The 16167-nt window shown below is 49.4% G+C and overlaps 1 protein-coding gene across 11 annotated transcripts in view; it reads right to left on the bottom strand.

Moving 5' to 3' along the window:
• Window positions 1-16167, bottom strand: part of NTM (neurotrimin) — a 680436-nt gene that overhangs the window by 73971 nt on the left and 590298 nt on the right. For all 11 annotated transcript variants that reach the window (XM_084612039.1, XM_084612043.1, XM_084612044.1 and 8 more), the window contains one exon: window positions 11787-11912. In XM_084612039.1, the coding sequence (XP_084468165.1) occupies window positions 11787-11912 (126 nt within the window). The remainder of the gene's footprint in view (window positions 1-11786; window positions 11913-16167) is intronic.

Here is a 16167-nt window from a genome sequence, read left to right as displayed (position 1 = left end):
AGCTGGGCGCGCCCGATAAGGAGCTCTGCTGGTGTGGCCTGGCGTGGGTGCCATGTGCACAGCATCCCCCCCCGCCCTCCAGACTTGCATGCAGCCCTTTCCCCCCTTCGCTGCCTCAGTGATGTCGGAAGTGACCTTTTTCACGAAGGATCTCTCCAGCCCTGTGCGATGAAGTGCACATCAAAACCAGTGGCAGATTTACAGGTTAACAGGGATTGAGTAGAGTGCACTGCAGCCAAATTAATGCTGCCTATAATGTAGTTTACCTCATTAAACAATGCACACCAAGATCCTGTCTGCTGTAAAACAATTGGTCTCTAAAGCCTAGTGTTCATCTTCCAGGGATGCTGGGAGATAATAAATGGGTAATATTCTGGCGATAATGGTAATGGAGTCACGGCTCAGAGCTAATATTATGGCAAAGCAGTAATTATTTCAACAGTAAACAAGGGGATGGTTGAGCTGCCAACAGGACTGGAGCCTGTTGAAATGCTTCCGTTAATTTAGCTGGATCCCAGGCCTGGGACTGGCTCTTCGGATGAAGATGACATTCTCATCTGCAGACTGAAAAAGACAGGCCTCCCCATGGCTCGCAGCCATGCCATGGCCTCCCCAGCCCATCTGGAGAATTTAGTGCCGGTGGGAGGTGCCCTACCATGGGAGAGGCGGAGCCTCAGAGCAGCAGCCTCGTTCTCATCAGGAGAGGGGAGGGGCCACCACAAAGTGTGAGGGACACTTGAGCAAAGACTCTTGGGTGATGCCCATGCTCAGAGAAGGTGGGGCTCGTGCCAGCCTACGTGATGCCTGCTTGGGAGGGTGGAGCCATCAAAATGGGAAGGAGCCGCAAGGCCACAGGAATCCTCTGATTATGGGGGACAAAAAATGAGGGGGGGAAACAGGAAGGGAGGGTATTAAAAATACAGAGGGTATGGGGATCGAACCAGAAAGGGACACTGATGAGAAACCCAGACAGCACCTACCATGCCAAGTAGGTGCCAGCTTGACAGCCCTAGAGACTCCAGTCCTCTGCTTATCCCTAAGACATGTAAAACACAGACAGTAGCAGGACTTGCTTCCCTGCTGCATTGCCCTGCCATCCCTGATCTGGAGGGAAGTCCCTCGAGCAGGGGGGCGTCTAATCTCTGTGGCCCATCAGTCCTTGCCCTCCCTGTCCCAAAGGGGTGACCAACAATACCGTATGCCCCTACAGTCCTTCTCACCTGAGGATTTCAAAGTGCCTTATGGATAATCATTAGTTGAGCCTCGCAAACCAGTCCGCACCAGAAAAGGCAGCATTATCAAGACCTCTGATTCAGATGGTGATACTGGCACAGAGTGATGAAGTAACTTGCCCCAGATCAACGACAAAGGCTGGGAGAGAACCAGCAGTCCTGACCCCCCAGTCTCCTATGCTAAGCATGGAACAAAACAGTGTTAATTAAGGGTCTATTTTGTGATGGACGCCTGCCCTGTAAGAACTGGGTTGATAACCACAAACGTATTCCACATGGGCCAACAAACACTGGTCAAAAAATAACAACTTTTGGCCTCTACCAACCACTGCTGGAGTTGAAGTTGTGACACATGTGGGAGAAAGGCTCCAGGTACAATGCTGAGAGCCCGAGGTATCCAGCCCCTGGACTGCTGCTCTGAAGGAGAAGGGGAATTGTCACAGCACACGGAAAGGCACAGTCCAAAGGTTCCATTTTTAAATGTTTGATAACAGGTTAATAAATGATATACGCCTGTTACAGATATGAGTGGCATTGCTCAGGGATGGTCAGGAGCACATCTGTAGCAGGTGCTGACAGATGATTACCTGTCACAGTTGTGTGTGATCTCGGCCTGGCTTAACAGAGGCAGCAGCAAAACCAGTGAGTTCTCAAGTGGCAAGTCTGGCTTTCAGAAAACAAGTCACTGGTGCCTTCTCGCTCTTGAGGGTGAAATAAAAGTTTTATTTCATCTCCTTGAGCTGGGAAAGGACATCACCAAAACACTGCATACAACAACAACAACAAAAAACCCAGGTTTCCCAGCCTGCAAGAAGCTGCCAGAGATTGGTGTCTTCCAGTGTTTCAATCACCCTGTAAATTCAGTTGAGCTGTTTTTATCGGGGGCTTCTCTGGTGCTTTACGCTGCTTTCCTCAACAAGCCTCATCTGGCCTTTTGGGAGGAAACCAGGCCCTCTAGCTCCTATCATTTCTGGCCAATTGTTAAGACAATCCAACTGAGAGCCAGGTGTCAGGACTCACTGGTACTCATTTGATTCTTGAAAGGAACTTGACCAGAAACGTGCTGCAGCATAGACAGACACAAAGCAGAGGGAAGAAAGGAGGAGGAAAACAAAACAGACCAAGACAAGATGATCTTACATACTCTATTCGCATCACATTCACTCACTTAATCATACCAGATGCGACATAGTGAGCTTCATAGACTACAAAAACCTTCCCTAATGTACATATCCTACAAAGTGCCTGTCACAGGAGTACAAGGGTGAGAGAGCATGACTGCATTTAACAAGAACAATGAAACAGCCTGGAATAGAACCCAGGAGTCCTGACTCCCAGTCTCTGGAGTCTAGCGTCCTTTGGACCAAAATCCTCTGGAGTCCTTTGGACCAAAGCATCCAAACCCTTCCGACTCCGGTGTTTATTTCGCTGGAATGTTTGGTCAAAACTTTATATTAAGGTTCCATTTCTAAATGGTTGATAAAGGGTTAATAAGTGATAACTAGCTGGTATAAGCATGTTACAGACGGTTTCGGGACACTCAGAAGCACATCAGTAGAAGGTGTTACAAATGATTAGATGTCACGCTTATGCATAACCTATCAGACTCTATAACAATCTGCAACAACTGATTCATCATTTATTAAAACGTCTATTAGCCATTTACTAACCCTTTATAAGAACCACCTTCATATAAAGTATGACCAAACTGTCTCTTTTTGAGTTAGACAGCAACTGGGGTTTCCTATTTCCCTGCATGAACACCTCAACTCATCAGTCTATTTCGCCATTGCTTTCAAAAAATCTCTTTCTATTACCCTGACTATCAATAACCCAATTCATCCGTCAATCGTTGTCTCAGCTCCCGTGTCATCTGTTTCCTTGACTCTCTCAAGGAAGCACGCCCATTGCTACCCAAAGTACCACGAGGACTAGAGACAATGAACGTAGCTGGCTTAAGGGGCAACATCTGCTGTGAATGTCCTTGAGGCCTCAAAACTGGTCTTTCTGGAGAGCTGAGCTGGCCTGGCCTGGAGAACTGACCTTAAAGAGGTGGGTTCTGCTTGGCAAATTGCTTAGACAATTGTTGCAAGGCTAGATATATTACTGTTTAAAAGGCAATCTCTTTCCCTAGCGATCGTCCCACTCAGCAATGGATGGGCCGCACAGTGATAAGAGCTATAGATGTAGCCAAATTGACTGATGAGATGCACAGACAGATAACTTAGGACAGACAGACAGATCCCCTGATCGACTCCAGTTTCCACAATGCAAGGGGATTTTTTTTAAAGCTTTTCCCACCCACCACACATCCTCCCATGGCCAAGCCCCTCACATCAGCCTCTCCGAGTCCTCTGCATTGCACCTGACTCTGCTTTATCTGCTCGGCAGGGGGTTCACAATTCTTTGAATTGTAATGGCTCTACTGGGCTGAATGCACCACAGGCTTGCAAGGCGAGACAGGGCTAGAGTGACAACACCACAATGTGAAGTTTCTCATTCTCTTTGTGCGCGCGCGTTATCCGGAACAGGGACACCGCTGTGAGCCTCGCCGGCATGCGCTGCCTCTCGCTACATCACTCATGGAGCGCGGGGGGGTGTGTGGCGGGGGTGGAATGGCGCACCAGAATGGGTCTTTCTCTCTCCCGGCTGTTAGCCTGGTCTGAGGAGAGCGGGCAGAAAGGTTTTCTTTCCAAAAGAAAGGCGTGTTTATCAGGAGAGCATCATGGATAGAACCACAGCAGGTGAAAAGCACCTGGACAACCCCACGGCCCAGGGCCCTGCGACACCCCTGACCTCCCCGTGGCCCAGCTCCCCATGACCCCCCTCCCTTGCAATGCTCTGCGGCCTAGCTCCCCACGAAGCCCTGACCACTCTGCAGCCCAGTGACGACACTCTGCCCGGCTCCCTGAAACACCCCGACCGCCCCACGGCCCAGCTCCATACTGCTCTCACAGACCAAGTAGCCTGAACAAATCCACTTCCAATCCACCAACTCATTCATCTCAAGATTCCCTGCCTTGCTTTTAAGCCCTGCCAAAAGTTATAGAGAACTGGCTTGGTGTAGCGGACAGGGGGCTGGGCTGGGAGTCAAGAAGCCTGGAGTCTAGTCCCAGCTTTGCTGCTGTTGCAAGTATGGGCAGAGGATCTCATGAGACCTCTGCCTTTTTTGGGCCAAAATCTCATCTATCTTAGATCCTAATTTGGATGCCATTCCTGCTGTGTCTGAGCTCCTGCCAACCTCTAATGTATTTATATTAATATCAGCCCGATGAAGGAGTCTGTGTTAGTGCACCCATTTTACAGACAGGGAACTGAAGGATGGACAGACTAACTGACTTGCCCACAGCCACCCAGCAGAGCTGTGAATTGAATTCTGGTCTCTCCAAGTCCTAGGTGACTGTCCTAAGCACTGGACCACCCTTCCTCTCTTATACAAACAGCTGATGAAGTCTGGCCCAAAGGTCACCCTGATTCATGGCGATGCTAATGATAATCCACAGCTGAGTTTCAGCTGTGGACCCTGCCCAACTACTGTCTCTAATCCTCCCCATTGAGGCAAACCCCAAGGTTCACTGAATGAAACAGGAATTTTCCATCAGCAAAGCCATTGTGAACTGGCTTGTTATTAATAATTGCAGCCTCAGCCGTACATCAGGGTGCCTCGTTACCCTGGCAGTCACTATTCTGGCCCCTTGCATTGGAATCCATCGTGCTAAACGGCAATCATTCTAAGTGGGACCCCCCTCAAGCCTTGGACCTGGAATGGACCCCTGCGCCCAGATCCCTGCATTAGAGCCCTATCCACACGGAACCTGAGCACGTGCCTCGGATCCCCACAAACGCCACCTGTTTACAGATGAGTCTGATTTCTGTCGTATCCACGGATAGGTGCCCCCGGGTTCACCAGCACTGTTGCCTCTCACTCTATTAGAGCGACCGCGGTCGCTCTATTCACTTTCAGGGTTCTCTTGTCCCCCACAGCTTGTGAAGCTGTACTCTTGCCTAGCCAAGAGAGTCGGGCATGGGTCTGCTGACACGCACATGACAATACTGCTGTCACCATGACAACACTAGATTTACACCAAAAAAGTAAAAGGCCAGTAACCACGGAAACACTTGAGTGACCGCAGCCTGACGGTATAGGATACTGTATCCCAGTTTGGGATAAGAGGGAAGGTCCTCTCATGGATCAGTAAAAGACAGGAAACAGGCTAAGAATAAATGGTTGGTTTTCACAATGGAAAGTGGCAAATAGCAGGGTCCCCCAAGGATCTGGACTGGGATCAGTGCTGTTCAATGTATTCATAAATGATCTGGAAAAAGAGGTAGGTAAACTGTGAGGTGACAAAGTTTGTAAATTATACTAAATTACTCAAGATATTTAAGTCCAAAGCTGACTGTAAAGAGTAACAAGGGACCTCACCAAACTGGGTGACTGGGCAACAAGACGGCTGATGAAATTCAATATTGATAAATGCAAAGTAATGCACACTGGAAAACATAATCACAACTATACATACAAAATGACGGAGTCTAAATTAGCTGTTACCACTCAAGAAAGAGATCTTGGAGTCATTGTGGAGAGTTCTCTCAAAACATCCACTCAGTGTGCAGCGGCAGTCAAAAAAGCTAACAATGTTAGGAATCATTAGGAAAGGGATAGATAATAAGACAGAAAATATTATAATGACACTATTAAATCCATGGTACGCCCATCCCTTGAATACTGTGTGAAGTTCTGGTTGCCCTGTCTCAAAAAAGATATATTAGAATTGGAAAAAGTAGAGAAAAGGGCAAGAAAAATGATTAGGAGGATGGAACAGCTTCCATATGAGGGGAAATTAAAAACACTGGGACTATTCATCTTAGAAAAGAGACGACTAAGGAGGCGGCGGGGGGAGGAGGAATTTGCTAACAGTGAATACAATCTTGAATGGAGTGGAGAGAGTACACAGGGAAATGTTATTTATCCCTTCACATAACACAAGAATTAGGGGGTACCTGATGAAATACACAGGCAGCAGGTTTAAAACAAAGAAAAGAAAGTCCTTCTTCATAGAACACAAAGGCAACCTGTGGAACTCATGAGGGGACGTTGTGAAGACCAGAAGTATAACTAGGTTCCAGAAAGAGTTAGAGAAGTGCATGGATGACAGATCCATCAATGGCTATTAGCCAAGTCCCAGGCTGACTGAAGCCTATGACGCTCACTCAATATGGGGAAGGCTAAAGTGCTCTATCAAGCTGCTTCAGGCCTTGCACATGACCCACCGCAAATCACCATCGAGGGTCAGACTTTGGAGACAGTTGAGCACTTTCGCTACCTCGGTAGCCAACTTTCTCAAAATGCAAAAATCGACAGTGAGATCCAGCACAGGATCCAGTGCGCAAGTGCTTCCTTTGGGAAATTGCTCCAACGCGTTTTCATGGACCATGACCTATGGCAGGACACCAAGATCCAGGTCTACAAGACAATTGTTGCTACACTCCTCTATGGATGTAAAGCCTGGATGACCTATCTCAAGAGCTTGGAGAGGTACCACCAATGATGCCTCTGGAAGATCCTTTGTGTCAAGTGGCAAGATCGCCGCACTAATGTCAGCATCCTCGCTGAAGCCAACGTCACCAGCATTGAACCAATGATCCTAATGCACCAACTTCACTGGGCTGGACACTGTGTGCAGATGCCAGACTCTTGCCTCCCAAAACAAGCCCTGTACTTTCAGCTCGCCCATGGTCAGAGATCCTGTGGTGGTCAGAGGAAATGCTGCAGAGACTCACTGAACGCGTATCTTAAGAAAACTGATGTGAACATCACAAGCTGGGAGGAGCAAGCCACCAACAGACCCCAATGGCGCCATATCCTCCTTCAGGCAGTGGCCCGCTTCGAGGAAAAGCGCCTTGACCTCAAAGCTGAAAAGAGAGAGAGAAGGAAGGAAAAAGAAAGAACTTTCTCCCCGCAGGCAGTTGGCCTGCCACAAAATGTCTGTACCTACTGCGGGTAGATTTGCAGTTCCAGGATCGGACTCCCAAGTCATCTCAGGACCCATATGTAAATCCGTGGTAGAGATCATCCTCGAATTGAGGTATTGCCAGTCCAATCCATTGGCCAAGATGGTCAGAGACCATCCTCTGTGGGTCCCTAAACCTCCAACTGCCAGATGGTGGAACGGGACAATGGGATGGATCACTTGAAATTGCCCTGTTCTGTTCATTCCCTTTGAAGCATCTGGCACTGGCCACTATTGGAGACAGGATACTGGGCTAGATGGACCATTGGTCTGACGCAGTATGGCTGTTCATATGTTCTTCTGAAAGATGGAAGCAGCAGTGATAGCTGGAACCCCAAAATCTGGCTTCGGGGCAAAACCTTCTCCCATTCCCTGAGCGTTTGGACTCCATCCCTTTTGGGAAGCAGGGGCCCAGCTGTGCGACTTGGGTTGGCATCTGAACTGCATTAGAGCTGGATTTTCAGTTCAGGGTGAAGCCAAATGTATTCTGTGCTGTGAAATGCGAACCTCGCCCATCTCTAGTAATTAGCAGAGTGCAAGATCAGCCTCCAAAATCAGCCAATTTAGAGCATCTCTAAAGCACCCCGGGGGCAAGTCTCCAGCACAAGTGACACAAGAAGGTTCTTTTGCAGTGGGGGTGGTTTCTCAGGAAGGATGTTGCTGCCTCCCACACAGTGTGTTATTTCTTGACCTTCATTGTCTTTCTCTCTCTCCTGCTTCCTCATTTCACACAGCTGAAAAATCTTCTCCTGACTGCCATCCTAATGATCTCAGTGCCTCGTAGGGCTCTGACACCAGTGCTGACGGCCAGGGCGCTGGTGTCAGCCCACCAGATGCCAGAGCGTAGCCTTCTGACACCTTTTTGCTGAACTGATATTTGAAGGCAGGGTGCCTGGTGGGTCTGGCAGAACTTGAACTACCCAGTAGAGCCTCCCGGTCCCATTTGATGGCTGGAGGGGACTTCTCAGCAGAGATGCACCAAAAGTCGGGGTAGGAGTCACAACGCTGTTGGATCTCTGCACAAAGCAATTGTACAGACCCTCTGCCCTGCTCCACTAGACTACAGATGACTCAAGCACCTGCTCTTCCTTGACCCAGCGGGATGGCTGTATTTGCTTTTTAAGTTTTACCAGAGGTGCCTGGCTGGAATAATATGCTGTGGTGCAGAATAAAAAGATGAGGGGGGTTGCTGCAGAGTGAGAGGCATCGGCAGAGATGCAAGGGAGGGGGGTCTCAGAACCGGGAGAACAGAGCAGGCTGCACATCAGGAGAAAGGTGCATTGGCAGAGTTTTATGAGAGTCCCAGGGGAGGAGGAGACAGAGAGAAAGCGCATGGGTTATGGAATGAGATCTTGGCTAAACTGGAATAGGCTTTATACAGCTCTTTTCAAAAGCCGTTTGCCGCAGTGATCCTGTTGTTTTTTCCATACACAGCAAGAGGAATTTGGAAAGATTGCTGCCCGTGAATGGAGACATGTGCAAAGGAACGGCAGGCGGCTCCTGCAGGGGAACTCCCCAAAGGCCTTAAGTATTCAGCCACAGATACAGAAGAGATCACTCAAAGCCCCTGTGATTCAGTGACAGAGACGGCACCAGCAGGAAATTCACCTGCTCCAGCTCTTAGCAGAAGAGTTAAATGGTGGAAATAACACCTCTTCCTCCCCCTCAGCAACAAGTAGCAACCTGGTCAGCACCAGAAAAGCATCCCCCCTCGAAACAAGTGGTGTGAATTTAGCTCCCATAATGTGGTTAAGATTGCAGTGATGAGCACCATGCATTCAGAGGGGTTTATGAGTGCAAGCTGCTACATATATATCACTCTGTACCAGAGCAATGCAGGCTTCTAGAAATCAGGTACCAAGGACTCCTCTGTTGTCACAGGAGCTGGGGGTGGATGGAAAGGAGCTTGGGGGGAAGATGAGTCACTGGACTTAAAGTGGCTAGAAAACAGCAGCAGAAAATTCACATTACACAGGGTAGCTCCTGCAGGGAAAGGCAGCGGAACCAGCTTCCACACCAGCCATCCCTGCCTCAGCCCTGTCATAAGGGGTGGTCACTGAAAGATCTCACACGGATGACGCAGGTTACATATGCTTATTAGCCACTCAAATGTATGCAGGTGCTGGAAACCATGGGACCTATAACCAACTCCCTGTGGCCCCTTTTCACCATTTCGCCCACTGCAGAGAATCCAACTGAGGGAAACTGAGGCATGGGGTTGGGCAGTGATTCGTCCAAGGTCATCGGGGAACAACTGGCAAAGCCAGATCCATGGCTTACAGTCCCCTCCCTGCTCCTCTGAACCACAGTGCCTCTTAGAAGGATCCGCTGTCAGGCTCTTTACAGAACCATGTCCAGATGCAGTTGCTTGGGATTAACAGAGCTGGGGAGTTTTCACAGCATGTAGTTCACCTTGAGGACTCAGGATGCCCAAACATAGCTAGATGACAGCCGAATAATCAACTCACAGATAGGTGCCCCTACCCCCCCCCCCCGTTATTGTAAAGGTGCTGAGATGGGGCAGTGGGTGTGGGTGGAGACACTGAGAGACAGAGGACAGATCAGGTGCAGTCATAGCTCCTGAGCTAGCTCACGAGAGAGAGATGGCATGTCTGGCAATAAATGGGTAGGTAGGCAGGCATCGGAGCTGCCCTGTGCCAACTCTGAGCTTGGCACTCCCAGCTATCGAGAGCCCAGCCCCACGCGGTCTGTGCGGTGATTAGTTCTACTGGGTTTCAAATGCAGAATCTCTAATCTGGGCCAGAAATCTGGTAACAGCTACTGTTGTAAATTATCCAACTCCACAGGTAATTTCTGATTAGCTCACTCCTCTCCCCTTGGTGCATCCTCAGTTTCCATAGCAGCTAAGACCTACGTAAAATGGAAACATCTGGTTCAAGCCCAGGTAAAGCTCCCCTGGGGAAAGGAATCTGCTGGATGCCAGCATAGAGAGATAACAGCCCCTCTGAAAGACAGCAGTGGCTGAACCTCAGGGATGGGGAGGGGCATATGGGGAATAGAGCAAAAGGGGGTTATGGGGGAGGGAGAAGAAAAGGAAGAAAAGAGACTTGAGGGAAAGAAAGAAAAGAAAGAAAGAAAGAAAAAAAGGAGATGAATGGCTGTGGGAGTGGGAGCAAACGGACTAGTGCAGAGATGCCCTACCATAAACGCTTGCTGATCGTGATAGATGCACTGGCAGTAACCTTGATCCAGTCCCATTAGATGCTCGGCAATGGGAGGAAGCACACAGAGATCTGTGGCACGGACTTTATCCATCACCCACATGAAGGGCCTGCTCGGCAGCTTGGCCCACGTGGGGTGCATCCATCTCAAGCAGAGAGGCCAACGCACCCAGGGAAGGCTGGGTTTTGTAACAGACCCGTTCGAAAGGTGCTCATCGTCAGCGACAGGAAAGGAACAGTGAGGTGTCGGGGTCCCTGCTCCACCCCTCTCTGTCCACGGGGATTAATGAGTTGGCCCAGCAGCCGCAGAAAGCACTGGGGTCGGCTGAGAGCACTGGGGTCGCACTCAGACACTGCAGTGATTAACATAGACTTAGACTGGGGAACAATGGGGCAAATGGATACGTTTCTCAGGGGAGGTAAGTTTGTCTAATAGATGCATTCAGCCCTGAGGTTCTTTCACTTCATGCGGGGTGACGGTAGAGAGCTGCCGATATCGCAGACAATCAAACCCTGCCCTGATCTAACCTGACAGCTGGCTGCCGGGCACTGCAACCAGAGCCCCAGTACTCAAAGCCTTCCAGTCATCGTCCTAGTCGAACCGATCTAACCCCATGGTTCAACAGCATCTGAGAAATGCTGGAGATCGCACAACTCAAAGTGAAATTAAATAAAATCACTGGGAAAATATTTTGAAATGTGATCTGACATCTCTGAATTGGTGTCTATAGGAATTAACTCTCCAGTAATCAAACCCACACTGTTAGAGACCTCTGTTGTTTATTAATTAACGAGAGATGGCAATTCATGCAATTTGTTTAGTGGATTTCCTTTTTTTTTGCACTACTATTTCCAGCTCTCATTGGCACTGATATAGAAATCCCAATGGTAACTTTTAATATTGCATTTTTTTTAAAATAGCGTTTTTGTAGGTCCTACACAAAAACAAAACATTGCCTTTGATCAGACTTGCACTCACTAAGATCTCCAGTTATCACATTAGTCTGATGAAAGCATTCAACCCACGATCATGATAAAACTCACACTTAGTGCAGGTTCTTCACAAACACAACTGAGAATTTGTGCCATGTTAACCCTGAATCCTCTGTTCAGCACACAGTCTAAAACCGCTTGTGCTCTCAGGATCAATTCCTGGGGCAGGGAAGGATGGAGTCTTCCTTCCAGGCCACCAGGCAGAACTGCAGATACTCTGTGGCCACAATTCCAGCCTCCATCTGGAGTTCCCTCCTTGCAGCGTGCAACACATCTGTCTTTGTGAGTGGGAACTGCTGGTGCCCCTAAGCCCCTGCTGCAGGGATAGCACTAGGAATGCATGAGGCCGCATGTGGCCATCTTACCTTTGGGGGAGATGTGCCTCCAGGTGATTGTAGGATCCGGTCTGCCTGTGGCTATGCAGGTGAGGCTGATGTTGCCGCCTTCGTTGACGGAGATATCGGAAGAGATCTCAACAATTTTGGGAGACACTGGAATGACATACAGGGAGAAGTGAGGAGGCAGCAGGTTCCAGTTTGACAGTTTCACTCTAATTCTCCAGGTTGTGTGTGTTGGGGAGGGCCAGGGGGAGTTTTTGTGAGTAGCTGTGGATGAGCAGCTGTAGGTATAGGTGGATTCTCCCCAACTCACAATTACCAGCTAAGCAACAGCCCATCAGCCCCATCTAACACGGCAGTGAAGGACCTGGAGGTGACATTCCCCCATCCCCCACTTCCTTCCCAGATATGCTTAACCCCAGATCCCTCCTTAACCTTCTCCCCACCCCGTTTCCATTGGAATCATGTCCTCAAGAGGATTCACTGGAGGAAAACACCCTCTCTGACAGGCGTTCCCAAACTGGGGCCAGGGGAGCTCCCACTGGTGGGGTGCCCAGAGCTCACGCATGGCGCGGTGCTGATTCAAGCCCCTTGTTTGCAGCTACCTCTACGTCATGAAGAAGATCCTGGAGCCCTTTGAAAGAAGCTGGAAGCCAGGAGAAAGAGCCAGCCTAGCTGCCTCCAGGAGCCGCCACTACACAGGAGAGGAACACAGTGGTGCCCTCAGGGATGAGAGCCACTTGCGCTGCTATTCACCAATGTCCAGGGAGGGCATGGGGGAGAAGAGAACCAGATGGCTGGGCAGCATGTCCAGGGTAGGATGTGTAACCCAGGGGGTTTAGGGAGCACAGCTGCTTTAAAACCTCGTCCTCAGGCAGTGCAAGGCTCGGCTGTTCTGAGGGGAGGGGAGCCAAGAGAGGGAGCATGAGAGGGACGTGGGGGTGTCTGTAGCTCCTGGCTCCTACAGCGAGTAGGCCCTCGCACAGCGAAGCAGGCAAGAATCAGCTCAAAGCCTGGGAGGAACAGAGTGGCTCACCGGGGACGTCCCAAGACAGGACCCTGAAGGAGCACTGTGCCAGGAAGGAATCACACGAGAAGCATAAACTGGAGCCACCGTTGACCGGAACTGTATGGGGCTGTGAGTACTGGGGTTTGTGACTTTGCACGGGGAATAAGGAGGGAGGCTGTAGCTAGCTAAGAGACGGGTTGTTACTCTGTGTGGGTTTGTGGAGAGCAGCAGGACACCGGACGGGTTGGTTGTTGATAGAGGATGGGCGCTGAAGATACCCAGGAGCACCCAAGCAGAGGCAGTGCTAGTCCATTGGGGGCCCAAAGCAGGAATATTTTTGCCCCCCCCCCAACACAATGAAAAGTGAATAGGGGGCCTCCTTGAGCTGCATGGGGCCCTAAGCAATTGCTTTGTCTGCTTACACCTAGCGTTGGCTCTGCACCCACGGCTCACTGCTGCACAGGAACTCTGCCCGGGATTCCTGACTTCTGAGTCTAGACACATTGCTCTTGGCATCTATCCTTTTACACTGTGGTAGCACTGGGTCCATGGGTCCTCGTCTGGGATGTAACCCTGTTTTGCCACTCCCCCTGTCATCTCCCCCTGATGTTTTTCTCCATCCATCCCTCTGTAAATAAGTATTTCCCTTTCTTACATCTGTTGTACTATTCCGATGAGCGTGTTTACTCCGGAGGGTTTGGAACAGGTGTCCCTGAGGTAGGTGGAAGGGAGTTTCCCTGCTGTGTTCCTGCATGTGGCTTTCCTTGGCCAAAGCTGCCTGGCAGAGCAGACTCCACCTTGGCCATGAGGGGCTATAGACACATATAGGGGAACAGGGAGTCCTGTCTATAAGGACACATGAGCAGGAGGAGAGTAGAAGGAGCAGAACGGATATGAAATGAAGAGCAAAAGGAAACAGCATGACAAGACATATTCCAAAGGGGCTTAGTGCTCTGTGCTCTAAAGACAGTTGAAAGAAAACAGCTAAAGCCTTCCTCAATGTCACATTACCATGTGAGCAGGGGATGGGATGTGATCTGTGTGATCTCCAATGGGAGAGGAGGTCTCTGCGAGATAAACTCTCTCTTAACTGTCATGAAAATAGCCCTGTAGAACTGAAAAGAAAATAATTGCCTTTCTGTTATAGGGTTTCATTGGACCATCCTATCACATTTAATAGAAAACTCTGTCCCTGCTATGGAATTTTATAGGTTCAAAAAAAAAAAACTATAGAAAGGATTCTATACATTCCATAGGTGTTCTGAATACTTTGCAAAGAACCCTCAAGGTTTCTTCATCATTACGGTATTTTCTACAGGACTTTTCCATAAGAGGAAATGTAGGGACAGATTCTCAGTGGGCTGTAGATCAGCATAGCTCTATCAACTTCAATGGAGCTATGTTATTGATGCCAGCTGAAAATTCATGAATAATGTAAAGAACCACTGCTACTCCCATTCTTCTCAGCCACGCAAGGCAGCCATGGGCTACAGCATCCCCTCTGCTGTACACCACCTCCATCTCTCTGGATTCCCACGCATGGCCGATGAGCTGGTACGCACATTGACCTTTCCAGAGGACTGGCTGAGACAGAGCAACCGCAGTGGCCTTCCTTGCACATATAGCCTCCGCCACACAGGTAAGTAATTTATTGATCCGTAAAGCACTCCGAGACAGCCTGGAAGGGATTATGTCATGCTAGCCCTGGGCAATAAAATAAAATAAAATAAAATAAAAAGAGGGGCTTTTTTGTGAATGCCAGCGTGATTAAGGGTTTGTGGTTTGAAGTATAGTTAAAGTACATTTTAAGTGGAAACAAGGTGGGTAATGAATTACCCTGTGATGTGAAGGACTGCTGGGAGTTCATTTTCCCTACTTTGAACACAACGGCTAATCTGGTAATCATACACTGGAGGACAAGAGCAGAACAAATGCAGGCAGAATGGAAGAGCTCCTGGGGCAGTGCATGAAGATGATAGTAGATGAAAGGTACATAGATTTTGGTGAGTCATCTCAGCTCTTGCTAAGAGCCAGTCTAACTGGATTGCGGGTATGTCGACACTTGGAGCTTGTGGTGTCATTTCCAGCGTGGGTAGATATACTCACACTCGCTCTGATCGAGTCAGGACACTAATGTTGGAAGGGTAGCCAGAGCGGCGCAAGTAGCCCTAAGTATGATCCCATCCAAAAGCCTAGGCATGCACTTGAGTCACTGGCCAGGCAATCGGATCTAGTATAGGTATGACTATCCGAGCTGGAAATTCCAGCACAGATGGTTCCCCTTGGAACCAATGCCCCAGCATGGTGCTAAAGCACGCTCTGCTGCTAGCAGTTCTGCCTAGTGGAGGAGATGGAATTTTGTTTATTATTAGCTGTATGACAGTTACACCGACAGGCATGGCCTCGGGCCAGTGGGCCCTCAGGGAGAATCAGGACCTAACTGGCCCATGCTGACCCTGCAAGCTACACCTGGGAGCAGGCAGGTGCTCCAGGTGCTGGCTCATTAGCCAATCAGCATGAGAAAGTCTGAGTTCTACCAGAAGAGTGCCGGAATAGTATACGTCGGGGGCTGCTCAGATAGGACGGGCAATGCCAGGTGAGAGGAAGGAAGAGAGTGCTCTCCTTGGGGCAGGCATGGGACTACAGGCTAGGGGGAACCCACAGGAAGCACACGGGCTCCTGTAGGGGAGGAGCCCTGAGTTGGGGCTTGGAGGTGACCGGGAGAGCCCTGAAGAAAGATTGTCAGAGCCCTGGGAAAGGGACACCCTAGGGAACCTCCAGTTGTTAGCTCGGCAAAGAGAGCTGGTGGATTGGACAGGCCCAACAGTTTGGGGCTGGCTCAGGCTGGAGAGCTGAGCCATAGGAGGGGCCAAGAACTTTTTGTGTACATCAGAGGGGACTCTGAGTACCTCAGAAGGAAGGAGCTGTTCCATGACTTGGCCAGAGGGCTGAGGTACGGAAGACCCAGAGGAAGGCAGAAGGTGCTGGAGCCAAGGACACTGGCAACATTACGTGCTGATGCCAGGAGGCGCTCTAAGGGTGAGTGTGCCCCATAACAATGCCCTGACCGCTGTGACCAAGACTGGAGCCATACTGTGCTAGGAGTTGTACGTAAATACAATAAGAGACAGTCGCTGCCCCAAAGAGCTTACAGTCTCAATAGACAAGACAGAAAAAGGAAGTATTTATTATCCCCACATTACAGATGGGGACCTGAAGCAGAGAGATCAAGAGACTTGCTCAAGGTCCTACAAGAAGAGGAAGCAATTGAGCCCAAATATAAGTGCAGTGCCTTATTCTAAATCCATACTTCCTTTCTAATGCAGCTCTGGGCCATTCATGAGTTTAAAACTACTGAATCCATTTTCATCAAACTTGGCTTGTTTTGTAGAGCTCACT

Source organism: Lepidochelys olivacea (assembly GCF_965140295.1).
Source record: "Lepidochelys olivacea isolate rLepOli2 genome assembly, chromosome: 22".
In the NCBI taxonomy this organism is placed as follows: domain Eukaryota; kingdom Metazoa; phylum Chordata; order Testudines; family Cheloniidae; genus Lepidochelys; species Lepidochelys olivacea.
This window is presented reverse-complemented; position numbering and strand designations above follow the sequence as displayed.